The sequence below is a fragment of the Rhincodon typus genome, chromosome 1 (genome assembly GCF_021869965.1).
Source record: "Rhincodon typus isolate 14 chromosome 1, sRhiTyp1.1, whole genome shotgun sequence".
NCBI classification, from domain to species: Eukaryota; Metazoa; Chordata; class Chondrichthyes; order Orectolobiformes; family Rhincodontidae; genus Rhincodon; species Rhincodon typus.
Window position 1 is genome coordinate 153,392,030 of NC_063332.1, and position 21,739 is coordinate 153,413,768.

The 21,739-nt window shown below is 42.8% G+C and overlaps 1 protein-coding gene across 1 annotated transcript in view; it reads right to left on the reverse strand.

The window, feature by feature from the left end:
- Positions 1-3,433: 3,433 nt before the first annotated feature.
- Positions 3,434-21,739, reverse strand: part of mgst2 (microsomal glutathione S-transferase 2) — a 55,735-nt gene continuing 37,429 nt past the window's right edge. Inside the window, exon 5 of the mRNA XM_048621052.1 lies at positions 3,434-4,345. Coding sequence (XP_048477009.1) covers positions 4,291-4,345 — 55 coding nt within the window. The 3' untranslated portion in view covers positions 3,434-4,290. The remainder of the gene's footprint in view (positions 4,346-21,739) is intronic.

The following is a 21,739-nucleotide window of genomic DNA, read 5'->3' on the forward strand; positions in this document are numbered from 1 at the left end:
TAACCTCAAGTTTTCAGAAGATGTTAGTGGGAGGTATCTCCAAGAGATAAATGAAATAGTTGAGTCTGGAGTTGAAGAAAGGTTGGAGACAGCCATTGCTCCAGAGGTGGATTTTAGTGAGGGAGATGACATGGGGTTGAGTTTTATACTCAGCTGGCTCTCTGCAGCCCATAGTAAATTTGAGGGAGCAGAGGAGGGTGTCTAGGGTGAGGGAGCTGCCTCCACTCAGCCAGTTTACCCCACTTTAATATCTCAAGTGACGGCCCTTTAATTGGTACAAGGCAGAATTTCATGTCCAGGAAGGTGTTCAGTCTCATGGAGCTGCTGGGCAGTCGTTGGCTGGCATTCCGCAGACTGGCACTTCCAAGCAGGGGCAGTGGTCACTGCAGGTAGGTCTGGTGTTGGTGTTCAACAATAGGTCTGAATATTCCGCTGAAGCTCAGCTCTCTCCAAAGTCAGACTAACAACTGCCTGACAGTTGCATTTTGGACAGGGCTGGGAGCAGGGGAGGGAGGGAGGCAGCAAATCAGTGGGAAGGGAGTCTCTCGATTGCCATTGCCAGGAAGGAGGCTTTCACTGACCAGCAGCCCATGGAGTTATATTCACCAGGCTGCAGGTTGGGCACAGACATCTCTACCTCTTCCTCAAAGTCATAGAGCCGTACAGCATGGAAACAGACCCTTCAGTCCAACTTATCCATGCCAACCAGATATCCTATATTAATCTAGTCCCATTTGCCAGCATTTGGCCCATATCTCTCTAAACTCTTCCAACTCATATACCCATCCAGATGTCTTTTAAACATTTAAATGACATGCCACCTGATGAAGGGGCTGCACTCCAAAAGCTTGTGATTTCAAATAAATCTATTGGATTATAACCTGGTGTCATGTGACTTTTGCCTTTTAAATGTTGTAATTGTACCAGCCTCCACCACTTCCACTGACAGCTCATTCCATACACGCACCACCCTCTGTGTGAAAAAGTTGCCCCTCAGGTCCCTTTTAAATCTTTCCCCTCTCGCCTTAAACCTATGCCCACTAGATTTTCACTCCCCCATCCCGGGGTAAAGGCCTTGTCTATTTACCCTCTCTATGCCCCTCATGATTTTATAAACCTCTATGAGGTCACCCCTCGGCCTCCAACGCTCCAGGGAAAATAGCCCGAGTCTATTCAGCCTCTCCCAATAGCTCAAACCCTCCAACCCTGGCAACATCCTTGTAAATTTTTTCTGAACCCTTTATAGTTTCACAACATCCTTCCTATAGCAGGGAGACCAGAACTGCATGCAGTGTTCCAATAGTGGCCTAACCAATGTCCTGTACAGCCACAACGTGACCTCCCAACTCCTATACTCAATGCACTGACCAATAGAGGCAAGCATACCAAACACCATCTTTACTATCCTATCTACCTGTGACTCCAAGGAACTGTGAATCTGCATTCCAGCAACACTTCCCAGGACCTTACCATTAAGTGTATAAGTCTGCCCTGATTTGCCTTTCCAAAATGCAGCCTCTATATTAAGCTCCATCTGCCATTCCTCATCGGGATGGTAGTGGAATGAAGCCCTTCATTGGGCCTCTATTGAGTGAGCCATGTAATGGCCTCATTAGACCACAGGGAGGTGACACACCCAACACTGCCAGAGCGGCCTATGGCAAGGGGTGAGTGGACTGAAGGTATGGCACATTTTCCTGTCCATGGATGCTCCATAAAATTTGGCCCATTAGGTTTGAAGTTCAGCTCATGGATTAATAGGATGCAAAGGTTTCAAGCACTTTTTTTTCAAACCCAGTCACAACCAGAGAGGAAGCTGGAGATCAGGAATAATGGTTACAATCGATTCCCTGACCCAATAACAATCTGCCAATCTCATTCTAGAAAATCTTAATTGATGCAGCATCAATGGCATTTAGGGAAAAAGAATTTTCTTTGCATGGAAAGGTATCCTCCTGAATAAGCTACTTCTAATAGCACCATGTCCAGTGCTACCTCATCACATTCTAGACTAATGCTCTTGGCATAAATTGATGAACAGATGCTGTCATCAACTGCCATGTTAATTTTTTATAGGATCACTGAGCTTGGCCAAAAAAAATTAAAATCCCAGTTTGCTCTACATAAAATAGTCTATTACTGCTAATCCAGGGAAGGTAAATCATTGTTAACCTGCCTGTAGTTAGAGTATGGAATGCACTGCCCAAAAGATTGTGGAGGAAGGATTAATTAAGACATTCAAGAGGGCATTGGATGATTATTTACATAAAAGTGACATATAGAGTTATAGGTAAAAAATTGACACTAAATTAAAATTACTGGGAGCCACTGAAAATACAATGAGATACATGGCTTCCTCCTAGACCATCACAATTCTGTGATTCTGCCACATTTAAGGGTACAATGTTCAATTATCATCCGCTTTCTGATCCCTGGATAGGAGATTAAGCACAAAACCCTTTTATTAAGAAGGACAAATGTCCCCAAGTTCCTGTATTTGATTCCTACCCACTGGCTCCTACAATGTGAATGTCAGATCAGGGCAACATGACATTGTATTGTCCTCTCCTATCAAACAACCTGAAGACAGTCACTTTCTTGGACCACACACTGTGAGATTTACCACTTAGTGAGTTTGGAAGACTGCAACACCAGAATTGAAGTGAACACAAAATGGATTTTTCACACCCAGTGTTCCTCACCCATATAATCAATAATTCTTTTCATCTAGTGCTACTCTACCTCCTCAGTTCCGTCTTGTTACTTACCCATGGCCACCAAGCCCTCTTGTGGTTCAGTGGTTGTGTCCCTACCCCTGGACCAGGAGGCCCAGGTTCAAGTCCCACCTGCTCCAGACATGTGCGATGACAACTCTGAGCAGGTTGCTTACGAAAATAGGTTACATTAAAAAAAGTAAAATGTGCGTGTGTGACATGAAATGTATGTTAGATTGTGTCCATGTATTTCATATATGGACAGCATAACCATGATTTCAGCACCAATATTCATTTAAGCAAGTTCGTCATTAATTTTCAAGGAAGAAGAATTCAGTCAGTGGAAGATTCGTTACTCAGAAGGATTGATCAAAGTTCCTCAATCTGGAATAGTAGCAGAAATATTACAATAAATTCAGTTGACAAGAACACAATGTTAGATGCAGGTTTCCACTTTGCTCATCTCAAATATACTCTTGAGACTACTGGTTCTGTTCCAATCCACCATAGATTCTAAATATGTGTGTGGTTACATTTCAACTTGTAATGTCAAAATGATGTTGGTTTCCTGGGTTCATCAGTAACACCTCATCATTACTTGGCTCCAAAGAGGAACAACACACACCAGCATCTAATCCAACAGAGAGGCAACATCAAATTGCAAACCTTAGCAGAATGCATTAAAATTTAAACCAGGAGAAAGACAGCTCGCCAGTGCATTTAGAGAAAACCCATGCCTTTAATGGATGTAATTCTAGAAATAACCCAACTTCCACTTAGGGAGAAAATAGGTTTGACACAAAATGTTGCAGCTCCAGAGAAAAATAAATGCTCCCAAATTAGGTAGAGCATTCACAACAATAGGGGTACCTCCTGCATATATCCGGATTTCAATCTGTATCTGTCTTTATCAACACAATTATTCAAAAGCAGTTTGCACATTATTCTGTAAACCCACATAAATCCCATTGCAGCTCAGGGCTGGTGATTGATTCTCAGAGTATTAGGAGTTGTAAATGCCATACATTTCAAATATTACAGACAACTTGAAGGGTCTTTAAGTCAAGTTCTTACTTCAAAAAAATTATTACTAGCTTTAGAAGAGAAAATCAATGTTAAAATCTGTCATTTTAGGTTTAGTCCTTGAAACAGTTGCCAGGGCAGGAGAATAAAAGGGAACGTATAATTTCAATAAGGTTTCTTGTGAGTAAAAATGGGACAGAAGGGATGAGCTGCATTGGAAAATTCACTTCAAATTAGTATAGCAAATTATTCAGCAAAAATGAGATTTTTTTTGAACGGTCCCCTCAGTGCATAGAAATGCACACACGCACTTACGTTGAATACTCATTTGTGTCACACTTTTCCAGATGAATGATGGTTGAAGTGACAAATCAAACATGATGGAATACTCTCTACTTGCTTGGATCAGCGGAGCTCCAACATCACTCCAGAAGCCTGAGACCATCAGGTCAAAGTAATCTGCTTGATCGGCATCCAAACCACAAACCTTGAACATTCATCCTCTCCGCCAGTGGCCCACTATGGAAGCAGTGAATGTCATCCATAAGCTGTACTACAGCAACTCAGCAAAGGTCCTCCAACAGTTTCTTCTAAAGCTGTGATGTTTCCTATAGTATAATGAGAATGCATTTGTTAGTGATATGATCATGTATATGATAACGTAACACTAATGCCAACAGTTACATACTATTGAGACTCTGAGAAGAACTGTATAGAGAGCTATAACACAAAGATCTAGTACGAATATAAAAATAGTGTTCATTAGAATGTAAGAAACAAGTTTGTTGGAATTCCCGAAGTCAGCCAACAGTTCTGGAAGATAAGGTAGAGTCAGAGATTAGCAGACTCCAAGTAGGAACAACCCAGAGTAAGAGAGCAGTCTCTACAGTACAGGACAGAAGCCAGACCTTCATAGTGTCAGTGCAATCATGGAGTCAACTCAAACCATGGTGACAGCTAGAGAAACTTCAATTCTGCCTGTGGATTATATCATATTCGAAAATCTACAAGGAGTGGCAAAAGGGAACAAGAGGAAAACTTAACAGAGCAAAGATTAAAATCGGAAGACTCCAGCAAAAGTAAAACAAAAATAGTTGGAAGACTTACCTAGGTAAGTGATATACTGGAACCTGAAAGGATACCAGCTGATTCACTCCCATTCCCACAGCCACCATGCAGAAATCTCACAGGGAGGCTAACAATGGCAACTGTGGAAACAGCAATCCCAACATCAGAAAGCATCAGGTTTGCATGTCAAACATCATGGACCTTCTTAAGGGTCTAAAGCTGACAACAACCACGTGAGACAAAGATGTAGAGGAAACAACTATAAATTTCAAGCCCATTCTTTTGTGAAGAATTCCTTCACCAAGGACTGGGTGACGTCAAGCAAGAATATCACGTGGCATTGTTTAAGGTTGCCTAGAAAAAGTACACTTTCAGGAGGGCTCCGCACCCACTGCTGGAGAAAGTGAAGACACAGTTTGAGAACCTGCATCAGAGTGGAGGAATGTCAGCTGTGAGGAGCCCTCAAAGTAGGCTCAGGGCTGGTATCAGCTCACAACTTCGGTGGGGAGCTCTGCTTATGTGTTGACACCAGACAACGGAACAAAATGGTCCAGCAAGAAGTCTACTTGATTTTATCAGTGAATGAAAACTTGACTAAACTTATCACGAGTATATTCTAGTTACAAACAGCTTTTGGCAAATGTCCCTATACGAGGAGTCAAAATTATTAACCACTTGCATCACGCCGTGTCGTCCAGGTAACTTAGCTTGAATCACCTACATTTGGAATTTGGTCAACACCAGAAATATTTCCGTGAGCAACGTTTCAAATCCTCGGAGGGAAACGAGGAGCATTCTGTCATACGTTGTACTCAGCACTACAGAAAAGGATCATAATCACAGAACTTGTGAAGGCTCCGCAGAGTGCAGGCCTCATGCTCAATGAGAAGTGTCAAATTGCAAAAATATGAATTACATTCTTGGGCCAAGCCATACAAGAGAAAGAATTCCCGGTAGGCCAGAGGAAGATGAATGCAATAGAGAGTTCCCACAGCCAGCCAACGTCTACGGCATTTAACATATTTTCAGAATGGTCAGCCTGTGGAGAAATTCATTCTAAATTTGGCGATGACTACAACCTTTAAGAGATCTTTTGTGCAAATATCAACTTGATGGCATTAGATCAACTTAGGATATCTGGTCGGCATGGGCGAGTTGGACTGAAGGGTCTGTTTCCGTGCTGTACATCTCTATGACTCTATGAGTTTGGAATTTGGAGCAGAGCACTGCATTAAGGAAATTAAAAAACAAATTACTTTTTTTTTCATTCACTAACTCATTACAATCCCAGATTGCCCACAGTTAGTGGCTGCAGTTGCATCTTCTTTAGAATAAGGCAAAATACTCATTCAGGATAAGGATGATGTGAGTAGGAAGCCAATCTACTTTCCATCTAAGGTGCTAACAGAAACAGACCAATGCTATGCAACTATAGATGAAGAGGCTTTAGCAGCTACTTGAGGATGTGAATGTTTCTCAGGTTGCCTGGTGGGATTGAAGTTTCAATTGGAAAGAAACCACAAACCACAATATTAGATTCCAAGGAAGAAGTCAAAATGCCACAAAGAATTCAAAAGTTCAGACTCAGATTGATGAGCTGTGACTATTCGACAGTCTATTTCCCAGGGCAGTTACAGATTACAGCTGATGCACTATTCAAAGCAACAACGGATCGTGCTGAAGATTTAGTCCTGAAGGAAAATTCAGAGCCATTTTTAACTGTAGTACAAATTCTATTCTTAGAGGAACTACAGGAAATTTGTGAGTTCAAAACACAGATGTAGAATGCAGGCAACTTAAAAAAATTCTGTTGAGACCGATTGGTTGAAGTGCAGTCCAACAAACTAGCTTTTAAACAAATATCACGAACAATGGCAGCACTTGACCGTATTAGATGACTTGTTAGTTTTTTTTTAAGTCACAGTCTGACAATGCCAAAAACTCATGAGAGAAGAAATCCCAAGAAGAATTCACAAAGGGTACTTTGGAATAAATGCGTGAAGAATTCCTATGCATCAGTTTGTACGGTTGCCAGGACTTTCAAAAGAAATTGAGAAGTTAATGTCAGTTTGCGACAGATGTGCAGTTAATAGACAGACACCAGTGGAGCCCTTAATATCTTCTAACTTCCCGGTCAGGTCTTGTCAAAGATTGGGATTAGACACATTAAACTTTCTAAGGAAAGCATATTTGATACTTGTAGATTTCCGTTCTAGATAGATGGATGTTTCTGGACTTCATATTTATATGTCTGAGTCAATCGTTAAAGCACTGAAGTAAATATTTTCCACATAGGTTCCCAGATGGTTTCAGACAATAATCCATAACTTATGAGCACAGAGTTTAAGAGGTTCACAACAGAATTAGGAATCCATTATGTCAATGGGAGATGGAGGTGTAGTGGTAACATTGAGGGCCCTAGCCAGCACTTAGGGAGCATGGGTTCAAATCCCATCATGGTAGCTGGTGTTGTTTAAGTTCAATTAATAAAATCTGGCATGAAAAATAAAAATGCTAGTGTAAGGGACAACATTAGGGTACCACAGTGGTTCAGTGGGCAGCACTGCTGCCTCACAGCGCCAGAGAATTGGGTTTGATTCCAGCCTTGGGAGACTGTCTGTATGGAGTTTGCACATTCTCACCTTGTAGGTTGGTCTGGTTTCCTCCTCAGCCCAAAGATGTGCGGGTTAGGGTGGATTGGCCGTGCTAAATTGCCCCATAGTGTGCAGGCTAGATGGATTAGCCATGGTAAATATTGAGGATGGGGTAGTGACTAGGTCTGGGTGGGATGCTTTTGGGAGGGTTGGTGCAGACTCAAAGGGCCAAATGGCCTCTTTCTGCACTGTGGTGATTCTATGATTAGTCTTTTGCTATGGGCTAAAAATGAGAAAAATGGACACTGCTTTAAATAAAGAGAGAAAGGATAGGAAGTTATTTGCATCTTTGGGAAAACAAGTGAAGTTAACTGGTACATATAAAACAACATGACTTTTTGGGGGCAGATATTTTCTCATCATCCTGTTCAGTTATTACACACCTCTGAAGCAGATGGAACTTGGAGCCCGGCTTCCTAGTTCAGAGGTAGGGACACTATCACTACACCATAAGAGCCCCTTACTTTTTGGAGCACCTTGAGTCCAGATACATTTACACCGTTGGGTATGTCCAGGGTAATTTTGCCCAGAGACATCTTTTGATTGGCTTCTCAATTGGCATCATTTGTTATGCATTCAGGAGAGCTCAGCATAGCAATGAGCCTCTGAATTGTTCGGATGCAGTTCAACAGAGTCTGGCAAGATGGCAGCAGGGTAAGTGACTCTGTTCGGAGCTCCATTCTGCCCGCCAGTTCCCTTTCCTTTTCCCTGCTTCTTCTTCTCGCTCCTCGCTGCAGTAATTCTATCCCCACCGCCGCCCCCACCCCTCACCCTTCTAACTATCTACTGAAGGAGTTACAAAGGAGTCAGGTCGCAACCGGGAACCGCGTGGCGGGAACAGAACATGTGGGCCATGTCCTGCAGTGACGGTGGATCGAGAGTGAGGGTGGTGAGGCAGTGACGGTGAGAGCGGGGCCGGTGAGGCAGTGACGGCGGTGAGAGCGGGGCCGGTGAGGCGGTGAGGCGAGACCGGGGCCAGGAAGGCCATGACGGTGAGAGCGAGGCCAGTGAGGCAGTGACAGCAAGAGCAGGCCGGTGAGGCGGTGACAGTGAGAGCGGGGCCGGTGAGGCGGTGATGGTGAGAGCGGGGCGGGTGAGGCAGTGACGGTGGGAGTGGGGCTGGTGAGGTAGTGACGGTGAGAGCAGGGCCGGTGAGGCAGTGACAGTGAGAGCGGGGCCGGTGAGGCAGTGACAGTGAGAGCAGGGCCGTTGAGGCGGTGACGGTGAGAGCAGGGCCGGTGAGGCGGTGACGGTGAAAGCGGGGCGGGTGAGGCAGTGACAGTGGGAGTGGGGCTGGTGAGGCAGTGACGGTGAGAGTGGGGCCGGTGAGGCAGTGACAGTGAGAGGGGTGCCGCTGAGACAGTGACGGTGGTGAGAGCAGGATGGTGAGGCGGTGACGGTGGTGAGAGCGGGATGGTGAGGCAGTGATGGTGAGAGTGGAGCCGGTGAGGCAGTGACGGTGAGAGCGGGGCCGTTGAGGCAGTGACAGTGAGAGTGGGGCCGTTGAGGCAGTGACGGTGGTGAGAGTGGGTCGGTGAGGCAGTGACGGTGAGAGCGGGGCCGTTGGTGAGAGGGGGCCTTTCACATGGTGGCGGTGGCGCCCTCCAGTGAGCCCTAGTGATTGGAGTGGCGCCTGCACCATTGTGGAGATGGGTCTTGGGACTCTGAGATCTGAACATTTCTTTTTCTTGCTTACCTTTTGGCTCTGTTAAAATCTTTTAAGTCTGGTTTTTGTAACCAAATGGGTGCCAGTGAATGGCGACTTTGTGCACTTTTCACTGCACTTATGTACTCCTATACTTAGTACATGTAACAAATAAATGTATCTATTCTAATCAGCGAGGGAAGTGAATCAGACTGAGAGAAGCAAGGAGACCAATTATACCAAGTGGTAAGACATCAGGGTCAGTTCATATTGACTTACAGTTAAAACAGCTTGAGAATGAGGAGAAAACAAAATGGAAAATGAGGATAGGCAGATGGAACTGAACAGACAGAAGACAAAACACGAGACCAAAGGCTTAAAATGATGCAGTTAAAGAAAATCACAGAAGCTGAAGAGGCTCTGATGAGGAAAATTCTAGAAATAATCCAAAATCTAATAAGGAAATATCTTAAGTTTGTACAGACCCTACCAAAATTTGAGAAAAAGGATGTGGAGTCATTTCTTATGTCAGTTAAATAAGTAATGAGATAAATGAAATGGCTGAAGAAATACAGGCCATTACCCATGACAGCTCAAGCACACGAAATGTATGTTTCTGTGTGACAGGAGGTTTCTGAGGACTGTGATGGTCTGAAACAGGCTATTCCAGGTGCATATGAATTAGTGCCTGAAGCATACAGACAAAGGTTTCAGAATGTAAGAAACCAGGCTCCGTTGAAAGTGGAGTTGAGGCCGAGATGGTGTCAGCCATGATGACATTGAATGTGGAAGCAGACTCGAGGGACCGAGAGATAGTAAGAACTGCCGGTGCTGGAGTCAGAGGTAACACAGTGTGGAGCTGGAGGAACACAGCAGGCCAGGCAGCATCAGAGGAACGAGAAAGTTGGTGCCAAACTTGTTGAAATGTCAACTTTCCTGCTCCTCTGATGTTGCCTGGCCTGCTGTGCTCCTCCAGCTCCCCACTGTGTTATCGAGGGACTGACATGCCTACTCCTGCTCCTAGTTCTTAGGTTCTTATGTAAACCTATAAGGAATTTGAAAGAGTCAAACAAACTAATTTTGAATGGTGGTTATGGGCATTTGGAGTAAATACCATTTACAAAGCCTTTCAGAGAGATAATTCTCTGAGGAGAATTTAAAAACTCAGTACCTTTTCACAAAATAAGCCATATTGAAGATCAGAAGGCTGCAACTGATGGACAAGCAGCAGTAATGGCTGATGATTGTGAACTAATCTGTAAAACTAAGCCTTTTTCTCCCATCACCCCAATAAGCTTGAGAAGGGCAGAGGATGGGAGAGTGAAAGGAAGGCAAGTAGCCAGGATCAATTAAACAACAGCTAGGAATGCCCCAAGTTGACCTCATTAGATCAGAAAGGAAGGTGCTGAGGGTGTAGGTGAAAATTAAAAGCTTAAGTGAATGCATTATAACAAAGTGGGACACCCTTGCTCAGAATGTTGGAAGTTGTGAGGGAAATAGATGAGACTTGTTGGAGTCAGTCTGGACACTTCTCATCCTCAGCTGTCCAATCAGTTCACTCAAGGGTCACACTAACAGTCAGTCATAGACTCATAGAGATATAGAGCACAGGGACAGGCCCTTCGGTCCAACTCGTCCATGCCAACCAGATATCCTAAATAAATCTAGTCCTATTTGCCACCATTTGGCCCATATCCCTACAAACCCTTCCTATTCATATACCCATCCAGATGCCTTTTAAATGTTATATTTTATACCAGCCTCCACCACTTCCTCTGGAAGCTCCTTTCTACATACGCACCACCCTCTGTGTGAAAAAGTTGCCCCTTAGGTCTCTTTTAAATCTTTCCCCTCACACCTTAAACCTATGCCCTCTAGCTTTGGACTCCCCAACCCCAGGGGAAAGACCTTGTCTATTTACCCTATCCATGCCCCTCATGATTTTATAAACCTCTATGAGGTCAACCCTCAGCCTCCGATGCTCCAGGGAAAATAGCTCCAGCATATTCAGCCTTTCTCTATAGGTCAAACCCTCCAATCCTGGCAACACCTTTGTAAATCTTTTCTGAACCCTTTCAAGTTTCACAACATCCTTCCTATAGCAAGGAGGCTAAAATTGCACGTCATATTCCATTAGCAGCCTAGCTAGTCTCCTGTACAACCTCAACAATGACCTCCCAACTCCTATACTCAATGCACTGGCCAATAAATGCAAGCATACCTAACGCCTTCTTCACCATTCTATCTATCTGCGACTCCACTTTCAAGGAACTATGAACCTATATTCGAAAGTCTCTTTGTTCAGCAACAGGACCTTACCATTAAGTATGTAAGTCCTGCCCTGATTTGCCTTTCCAAAATGCAGCGCCTCGTGTTTATCTAAATTAAATTCCATCTGCCACTCCTCGGCCCGTTGGCCCATCTGATCAAGATCCCGTCGTACACTGAGGTAACCTTATTCTCTGGCCACTACACATCCAATTTTGCTGTCATTTAAAAACTCACTGACCATACCTCCTATGTTCACATCCAAATCATTAATATAAATGACAAAAAGCAGTGGACCCAGCACCGATCCTTGTGGGATACCACTGGTCACAGGCCTCCAGTCTGAAAAGCAACCCTTTTGGTCTTCTACCTTTGAGCCAGTTCTGTATCCAAATGGTTATTTCTCACTGTATTCCATGTGATCTAACCTTGCCAAAAGTCTACCATGAGGAACCTTGTCAAACGCCTTACTGAAGTCCATATAGATCATGTCCATCGCTCTGCCCTCATCAATCCTCTTCATCAGTTTTTCAAAAAAATTCAATCAAGTTAGTGAGACATGATTTCCCACACACAAAGCCATGTTGACGATCCCTAATCAGTCCCTGCCTTTCCAAATACACGTAAATCCTGTCCCTCAGAATTCCTTCCAACAGCTTACCCACCACCTATAATTCCCTGGCCTTTCCTTACTACCTTTCTTAAATAGTAGCACAACGTTAGCCAACCTCCAGTCTTCCAGCACCTCACCTGTGGCTATCAATGATACAAATATCTCAGCAAGGGGCCCAGCAATCACTTCCCCAAATTCCCACAGAGTTCTAGGGTACACCTGATCAAGTCCTGGGGATTTATCCACCTTTATGCATTTTAAGACATCCAGCACCTCCTTCTCTGTAATATGGACATTTTCAAGATGTCGCTATTTATTTCCCCACATTCTGTATCTTCCATATCCTTCTCCACAGTAAACACTGATACAAAATACTCGTGAATATCTCCCCCATCTCCTGTGGTTCCACACATAGGTGGCCTTGCTCATCTTTAAGGGGCCCAATTCTCTCCCTAGTTACCCTTTTATCCTTAATGTATTTGTAGAATCCCTTTGAGTTCTCCTTAACCCTATTTGCCAAAGCTATCTCATGTCCCCTTTTTGCCCCCCGATTTCCCTCTTAACTATATTCCTACTGCCTTTATACTCCTCTAGGGATTCACTCAATCTCTGCTGTCTGTACCTGACATATGCTTCCTTCTTATTCTTAATCAAAATCTCTATTTCTCTAGTCATCCAGCATTCCCTACACCTACCAGCCTCGTCCTTCACTCCAACAGGAACATACTGTCTCTGGACTCTTGTTATCTCATGTTTGAAGGCTTCCCGTTTTCCAGATATCCCTTTACCTATGAACATTTGCCCTCAGTCAACTTTTCAAAGTTCTTTCCTAATACTGTCAAAATTGGCCTTCCTTCAATTTAGAACTTTAACTTTTGGATCAAGTCTATTATTTCTTATCACTATTTTAAAACTAATAGAATCATGGTCACTGGCCCCAAAGTGCTCCCCCATGGACACCCCCCACCTGCCCCACCTTATTTCCCAACAGTAGGTCAAGTTTTGCTCCTTCTCTAGTAGGTACATCCACATACTGAATCAGAAAATTTCCTTGTACACACTTCACAAATTCATCTCCATCCAAGCCCTTAACATTATGGCAGTGCTAGTCTATGTTTGGAAAGTTAAAATTCCCTCCCTTAACCACCCTATTATTCTCACAGAGAACTGTGATCCCCTTAGAAATTTGTTTTTTAATTTCCTGCTGACGATTGCGGTCTATAGCACAATCTCAACAAAGTGAACGTCCCTTTCTTATTTCTCAGTTCCACCCAAATAACTTCCCTGAACTCATTCCCAGGAATATCTTCCCTAAATACAGCGGTAATCTTATCCCTAATCAAAAACGCCACCCACCCTCCTCTCTTGCCTCCCTTTCTATCCTTTCTACAGCGTCTATACCCTGGAACATTAAGCTACAAGTCCTATCTATCCATGAGCCATGTCTCTGTAATTGCTATGATATCCCAGTCCCATGTTACTAACCATGCTCTAGCAAATCTCCCTGCCAGGATATTAGTCCCCTTCCAATTCAGATGCAATTGGTCTTTCTGGTACAGGTCACTTCTACCCCAGAAGGGATTCCAATGATCCAAAAATTCGAGTACTTCTCCCCTGCACCAGCTCCTCAGCCGCACATTCATCTGCTCTATCCTCCTATTCCGACTCTTATTAGTTCATGGCACTGGGAGTAATCCAGATATTACCACCCTCAAGGACCTCCGCTTTAAATTCCTGCCTAACTTCCTATGTTCTCCCATCAGAAATCTCATCCTTTTCTCTCCTGGTGGTTCCTCTCTCCTTTGAGAATATTCTGCACCCTCTCCAAGATATCCTTGATCCTGGCACCAGGGAAGCAACACACCATTCTGATGTCTTGCTGTCGGCTGCAGCAATGTCTGTCTGTGCCTCTGACCAGAGAGTCCCCTATCGCAATCGATTGCTTGGAACCTGAGATACCCCCTTGTTACATTAGAGGCAGTGTCAGTGCCAGAAACCTGGCTATCAGTGCTACATTCCCCTAAGGGTCCATCACCCCCTACAGTTTTCAAAACAGCATATTTGTTTGAGATGGGGATAGCCACAGGGGAGTCGTGCATTACCTGCCTCCCTTGCCCACCTTTCCTGGAGGTCACTCGTCTACCTGACTGTATCGTTGGTGTAACACACACACACACACACATACACACACACACACACACACACACCGGCTACTGTACATTCCTCACTGCCGCTCCAACTGATCCATGCAATCTGCTAGGATTCGCAACCAAACACGCTTCCTGCAAACATACTCATCAGTAACTTGGAAACACTCCCTACTCTCCCACATCCAACAGGAAGAGCACATCACACTACTAAAGGCCATCTTTGCATATTAACAATCTACAGACCCAGAAAATAGCACTGTCTTACTGCTCATAATACACAGCTCCAGGCTGACTTAGTACGTATGTTTTTTTATATTTTTAAAGATTAATCAAGAGAGAGATCACAATAAAAACAAATAATCAAAAAAGAACCCGCTGTACTCACTATTGTAGATTTACAAAAAAAAACAGTAAGATCACACTTTAAAAGTAACCACTTAACTGCTCTCCTGCTGCAAGCTCCCTCATGTAGGTTTCTCCAAGGTCACCTGTCAATTTCACTGTTCGTTTATTTTTCTTTGAATGAACTCAGATGTCCACAGATACTTGAAACCAAACAGCAAAGGCAATATCTGTGCAGGTTACTGCTGATCAGACAGCTGTACAGGTTTACTACTCTCTTTGATTCACTTCCCATGTGGTCACTACCTTTGTCCCTCTTCTTCCTTTTTAAAGGGCCATTGCTTTGATTTCTTTTCCCTGAAGTTCCAAAACAATGCAATGGCTTATAAAACAGTAATTACTTCTCCTGGAATTTGAGGAAATCAGCTCCAACACTGAAAATACCTCAAAAAAGGAACAGCTCTTATAGCCACAATTTGTTCCTGTTCTCCATCTTGGATTACCCAGAATGCTTTCCATTGGATCTGTCCACAGAAACTAGGTGGGAAGTGGATTGTCAGGACTGGACCAGGGGCCTCTGCCACAGGAAGGAGATTTGAAAAGTTATTCTTCTGAACGGGGGTGGGGGGGTACAGGCTAGGGAAGGAGGTGAACGTATCTGGAAGGGGGTGGGATATGGTAAAGTGTGAACAGGGAGGGGTTAGTGAAGGATGGGTATTCGTCCACAGTCAAGAGCAACCTGGCTTGTAGTAGGGCGCAGTGTGTAATCACACCTAGCATGCTCATCTCATATTCTAGCGGCTGTAGGAAATGCAGGTTCACTTTGACAGTTTGGGTGGGGACCTGGGAGATACAAAGCTGATGGGGTTCATGAAAAGTACTATGAGGAAGGGGATTTGCTTGTTTGGAGGTTTACCAACACCTTGCACTGGAAGCTGGAAGTCACTGGCCAAGGAGCACTAGCTGTTTCTTTCCATCGTGTTAGAAATCAAAAACGTGCAATTGGGGAAAAAGAATAGCTGCAAACACATTCAGAGTCAGCAAAGTGTCCTAGTCTGTGCAAGGAGCTGCAAGACCCACTGTTGTAAGGCCCTTTAGAGGGCAAGAACATTACACACAGATGCACTGCACAAGATACAGCCCTGCAGGCACCCTAATCTCTGCTTAACCTAATGCATTGCTGTGCAGCTAGCTCACTTTTCCAGAAATTCCTGACCAACTCATTCACACTAACACTTTTGGACACAGAAGTCAGGGAGAGAATAGGGACATTGTAGGATGAGGGCCTGTGGTATCTGCAGGACGCATTGCTCTGTATACACCTGGGTGGCATGGTGGCTCAGTGGTTAGCACTGCTGCTTCACAGCACCAGGGACCCAGGTTCAAATCCATCCTTAGGTGACTGTCTGGGTGGAGTTTGCACATTCTCCCTGTGTCTGTGTGGGTTTTCTCCCACAGTCCAAAGATGTGCAGGGTAGGTGGATTGGCCATGCTAAATTGCCCATAATGCCCAGGTGGGTTAGACATGGGGAAATAGAGGAGTAGGGGAACGAGTCAGGGTGGGATGCTGTTCGGAGAGGAAGTGTGGACTTGTTGGGCCAAAGAGCCTGTTTCCACACTGTAGGGATTCTACGACCTTATTCCTCCTACTGCCAGATACTGCTGCAGGCTCTCACCACAGGCATCGATCCACAGTACATCTTGTACGACCATGAAGCTATGTTTCAAACTGGACATTTACATTCAGGGCTACACAGAGAGATAGGTATAAAGTTAAAGCCAAATAACATACAGTGTGATGTCACCTGTGCCACCAAGGTGCCCTCAATAAGATTTCTCCTTTCTCTCCCTCCCAATACAACTTAGTGCTGTGAAGAACATAGCTTCTTACTTTTCTGTACTTTTGACTACGGGACTCCTCTTGTTTGCACCACACCCTTGACCTAGACCTCCATATCATTTGGTGGATATCTGGTGTGTGGTGAGTTGATCCATGAATGGCATTTCTTAAGATAAGGCAGGTCTCGAACATGAGGGACACCATAGGTGTGGGATAGGTGATTATTAATGTAAGTGCAGCAAGATATGGCGAGAAAACTTTGGACCCCATGGCCAAAATCTTGACACAACGTGCACTTCGGCAAAAAAGTAAAATTCAGTAATTATTTTTATTTGGGACGAGAGACTGAGTGTTAACAGAATTTTCTATTTCTGCGAAATACTTTCTTTTCATTGAGAAAATTGTGAAAGAGTTTAAAACAGTCAAGGTAATAATCAGAATATTTGAAAACTTTCTTTAATGCTGCAGTAAATTTTACAGCACCATCTATTTGTCATGTAAAAATCAGTGAAAGGAAATCCATAGCAGGCATGGTATACAGATTGTGAAAATTACAGAATAAGTTAAGAATTCAAGAGAAAGACTATAAAAGACTGTTTAATTCTGCAAAGGAAATGAATGAGGACGAATAAATGTACGTTTCATGTTTTGTTGTCGATGTGCTATGTACGCGGAAATGAAATGCTTTTAAAAAGGAGTTTCATTTCTCCTTAAGGGTAGAATTACGTAAAAGACCACAACATTCGGTCGATGGAAAAAGGGAAAAAAAGTACATTGCCATAAAAAAGAAAAAAGGTACAAGGTATTGTTTGCAGTCTTGAGGAAACAAATAAAGCTAACTGGTATGTACGAAACAATATTACTTTTGGGAATGTTGAGTTCAAATAAACTGGCACCATCCGGATGTGGCCAGGGACAGTCTTTTGATTGGCTTTTCAATTAACATCAGTATTATAGGTTCAGGAGAGCTCAGCATAGCTACAAGCCTCTGATTGGTCAGAGAGTGAGGGGAGGGAATCAGACAGAGTGGAGATTTCCTGAAGTTATCCACATCAATCTTTTCTCCCCTTTCTCTGTAAAGTTGCTCTCTCCAATTTGAAACAGCAGGAAAACTACGTTCAGAGACACTGAAAGAAATAAGTCTAAAACCTAAAGACATAAAGAAAGACCTTATACTGGATCATGGATGAATGTGGGAAAAGATACTGCTTTAATCCAAGGAAACTGTATAAGAAGGCGTTTGCAGCTTTAAAAACAAGTTACTAGAATATCATTGTGAGTTGATTATACAATGTTGCCTGATTTGCGCAGTGAGGGAGAAATCCAGACAAAATGAGCATCTGTGTGTTTAGGGCAATTTTGTCCAGAGATAGTCTTTTGATCAGCACCAGTTGTGGGCTCAGTATAATAACAACCATTTGATTGGCTCCTAGGCAGGTGGTTACAGCCTTGTGTGTGGACAATACAATAGAAACATCCAGCCTATGAAGACAAAACATTCATGAATCTCTTTCTCTGCCTCCTGTAGAAAGTAAAACAAAATTCCTAGTAGCTAGTTGCTGTTCTTCACCTTTGTTTGTGATATGCTCCCTCTGCAAATCTCCAGTTCAAAGGAAAAGGGATTAGGGACATTTTGAGAGACACTAAAATCATCAACCGAGGAAAGAAAAAGTGTGAATCAGTGCAGCCATAATCTTAGGAAAGAATGGGAAGGACTTGAAAGGATCTGAAACAACTCATCAATATCTGTACTCCAGACTGATGCCAGAACTGTGCTTCTTTGTTTCTTTGCCTCTTCCACCTACCCACCAAATAATTGTCTTGTCTACAATGTGTACCTGTTTGTATGTGTATGGGAGTTTTGAGAAAGGAGTAGAGTTCGTTATAGAGCTATAAATTCTACATGTTGACTTTTTTGCAATTGGATACAACCAGTTTGGTTGCAATAAATGATTATTTTGTTGCTAATGGGAAGAACCTGGTGTGCATATTCTTTTAACCTGGAATTAGGCAATTAGTAGGAGCCCACTTATGGCACAGTGGTAGCATCTCTAACCCTAAACTAACAGAGCTGAGTTCAAGTCCCACCACCTCTGGAAGTGTGTAGTAACATCTCTAAACAGGTTGCTTAGCAAAATAGGTTACATTAAAAGAAAATCACAGTCAAGTAGAATTTGCATTTTAGTGGCTTAATCATTTTTTTAAGATTTGTTGTAATGCTGGGAATAATTGGGGTGTGATTTGCTGTGCACTCTCCGAATGAGTCATGACACCAACCAATACAAAGAGTGAACTGAGACAGTAGGAACTGCAGATGCTGGAGAATCTGAGATAACAAGGTATAGAGCTGGATGAACACAACAGGCCAAGCAGCATCAGAGGAGCAGGAAAGCTGATGTTTTGGGCCTAGACCCTTCTTCAGAAAAAGAGTGAACTACGGACTTATCGTTGTGTAAATAACATCAGGGCATCATTGAAGAATTGAGGAATGTGAAACTAATCCATTTAGTTTCATGATTTTTGGACTGGTGGTACAGAAATATGTTCTTTTAATAATTTTCTTTTCCTGTCCACTCATAATGTATTGGCAGTTTTTTCCCCTAGTGTGTCTGTAGGAGTTTCAAAAGGAGTAAAGTTTAAGTGACACAAGTTTGAAATCCTTTTACTGTTCTTGTTTAGGCTGAGTTTTACAATAAAGTTATTTTTTACTGGTACTAAAGGGACCATGTTTATCTTGGTTAGCAGCCAGTCAGAGACAAATTGGGATTCTTGGCAGATAATCTTCATGTTTACCACAACTCCAGGATTAGTAGGGCTTGACTTTAAGTGGATTAACCCAGTGAATCATGACACTAGTCTCAGTAATAGTGACAATGAAACCATCATAAATTATGTATAAACTCATCTGGTTTCCTTTAGGGAAGGAAACTGCCATCCTTACCTGATCTTGCCTACATGTGACTCCAGATCTATAGCAATGTGGTTGACACTTAACTGCCCTCTGGGCAATTAGGGATGGACAATAAATGGACTCATGGCAGTGTGGTTGACTCTGAAAATGGCCTACGAAGCCACAGTTCAAGGGCAAATAGGGATGAGAAACAAACACTGGCCTTTCCAGTGACTCCCACATCCCATGAGGAATTAAAGAAAAGTTACACATTCTCCTCTTCCTCCAGTGACATTGTTAATGGTCACAATGGTCCCAGTAACAACCAGGACTTAGCTTTAGTGAATCATAGATCAGCACTTTTGAGCAATGGATATTCACTTGATGTTACCTCTGGGCAGAATGTTGAAAGCAGACATTCCATTACCACAGTCTAACCTTAGATTAAGTATAAGTTGCACAGGATAACAGTTCTGAAAAAGGTAGTGTGTCTGAAAGAATTAATATTAAAACTGCTTTAAGCTCCTGCCAATGCAATGATGTCACGTAGTCTTTGGGTGGAGGAGGAATTCTGTAGCATGAGGTTCCAATGGAAATTGATCTGTCACCTTTGGCTCCTAATATCCATAGTGATTATGTCTAATTATCTGATGTAATTTGTATTATTGCTATCATACAATAAACTACATCTTATTGTGTAAGACAACTGCCTCTTCTTGTTAAGGCTAAATCGTGGTTTATCCTCTGCTGCCACTATAGGCTTATGGACTAAGCATGAAAAGGAGGATTGACAGTAGCATTCCACGCCAAGCACAAATCCCGAGTGGTCGATATCATAACATACAACTGTACAAGATCCCAAGACCAAGAGAGAGTTAGAACAATTGAGGATAAACATAAGATGAAACAGGAGACTTGGCAGAATGCCAGGCACAGAGTGATGACTTTGTCAGTCCACAAGAGTTGGATCAAAGTTAGTGAATAAGAAGGTATATCCCTCAGGAAAATGGAACTTCCACTGCCTTACTTTGCTCAAACATTAGAAGGAACAGAAAAGCATTGGTTTCACTTGAAGCAGCAAGAAAAAATGAGTATGATTGCCACAGAATACGGGATAATGAGAACAGAACAACATCAACCATTTCGTAAAATGGCACAGGAATGTGTTAGAGAAATGATGGAAGACCATTAACCTCATTCAACAGCAGGTGATGGGGTGGGGGTCAGGGAAGGAAGATATGAAGAAAATATAAACAGTTTAAGAAATCTGTCGAAATTACGTCAAAATAATTCAAAAGAAACTTGGAGAGATTTAATATAATGAGAATGCATATGTTAATAGCATGATGATGCACATCAATGTCACGTGTTCTCAAGGCAAAGTGGAGGAATGGAAGAACTATGCGAGAGAGTTATAACACAAAGAGCATATTCTGTACATTACTACACAAGTAAAAGAATTTATTGGAATTCCTACATGTCAGACTGTCACTCTGAAGTCAAAGACAGAGTAGTCTCAGAGTAGGGACAATCCAATATAAGCGGCTTCTACAGCATAGGATAGAATGCAGGCCTCAAGGTGTCGGTGCAATGTGTGAGGATCTACCATCTAAAAAGACAATGGCAGCATGGAAAGCAGTACCTACAACATTCTCCTCCAAGACAAATACTATAATGAATTGAATCTATATCACCAGTCCTTCATTGTCACTGGATCAGAATCCTCAAACTCCCTCATTAACAGCACTATGGGTATACCTGCATCAGTTCAAGCTGATGGCTCACCACCACCTTTGCAAGGGCAATTGTGTAGAAACAATAGATCCTGGTCTTGTAGTGATGACCAGTTCACCTGAACTAATGAAAAAAAAAGGCCTTCTCTGTTTATCTGTATCAGGTACAGAGATGGAGCATTTTACAGCCTGTAATGCTTACCAGTGGCAAAAACAAGAATTCTGTCTATGATCAATGTCAAGATTGGGCAATCATGCTGTGCTCAAACCACTGGCCTCCTGTACTCCTGGATATCAATTAGAAACAACTATGGCAAAACTCATCTGGCAAACTAAATCATCGATAAGTAATAAAAGAACTCTGATTTCTCTCAGCTAAGTTTGCTAAAGAAGACAATTAATATTGAAGGAGTTTGGATGGAGCTTAAAACCTGGTGTATGAATGACAAAATTAAATTTGCATTCGAGCTCTTTTTAATCTTTTTACTGACAATTTTGTGAAACAATTACTTCAGTAAATATTCAGGTTACAAAGAATCAAAAATGATTTAAGACCATGTCTTAGATAAGAAACATCACTTACACAGGAGATCCACGAAAGAAAATGGAAAAGTTTTGGCATGGTTGAAGATTGTTAACAGCTAACCCTTCATAGCCCTACAAGGTGAAGTAAATGGAAACAGAAAGCATAGAGTTGGCAGGGGTGCTGTGTGTCTATGTTTGGAATGGAGATTCAAAACCGGTTTCTAATCAATGGTCACAAGTGATGAAAATGTCAGAAATTGCTGGCATTATGGAC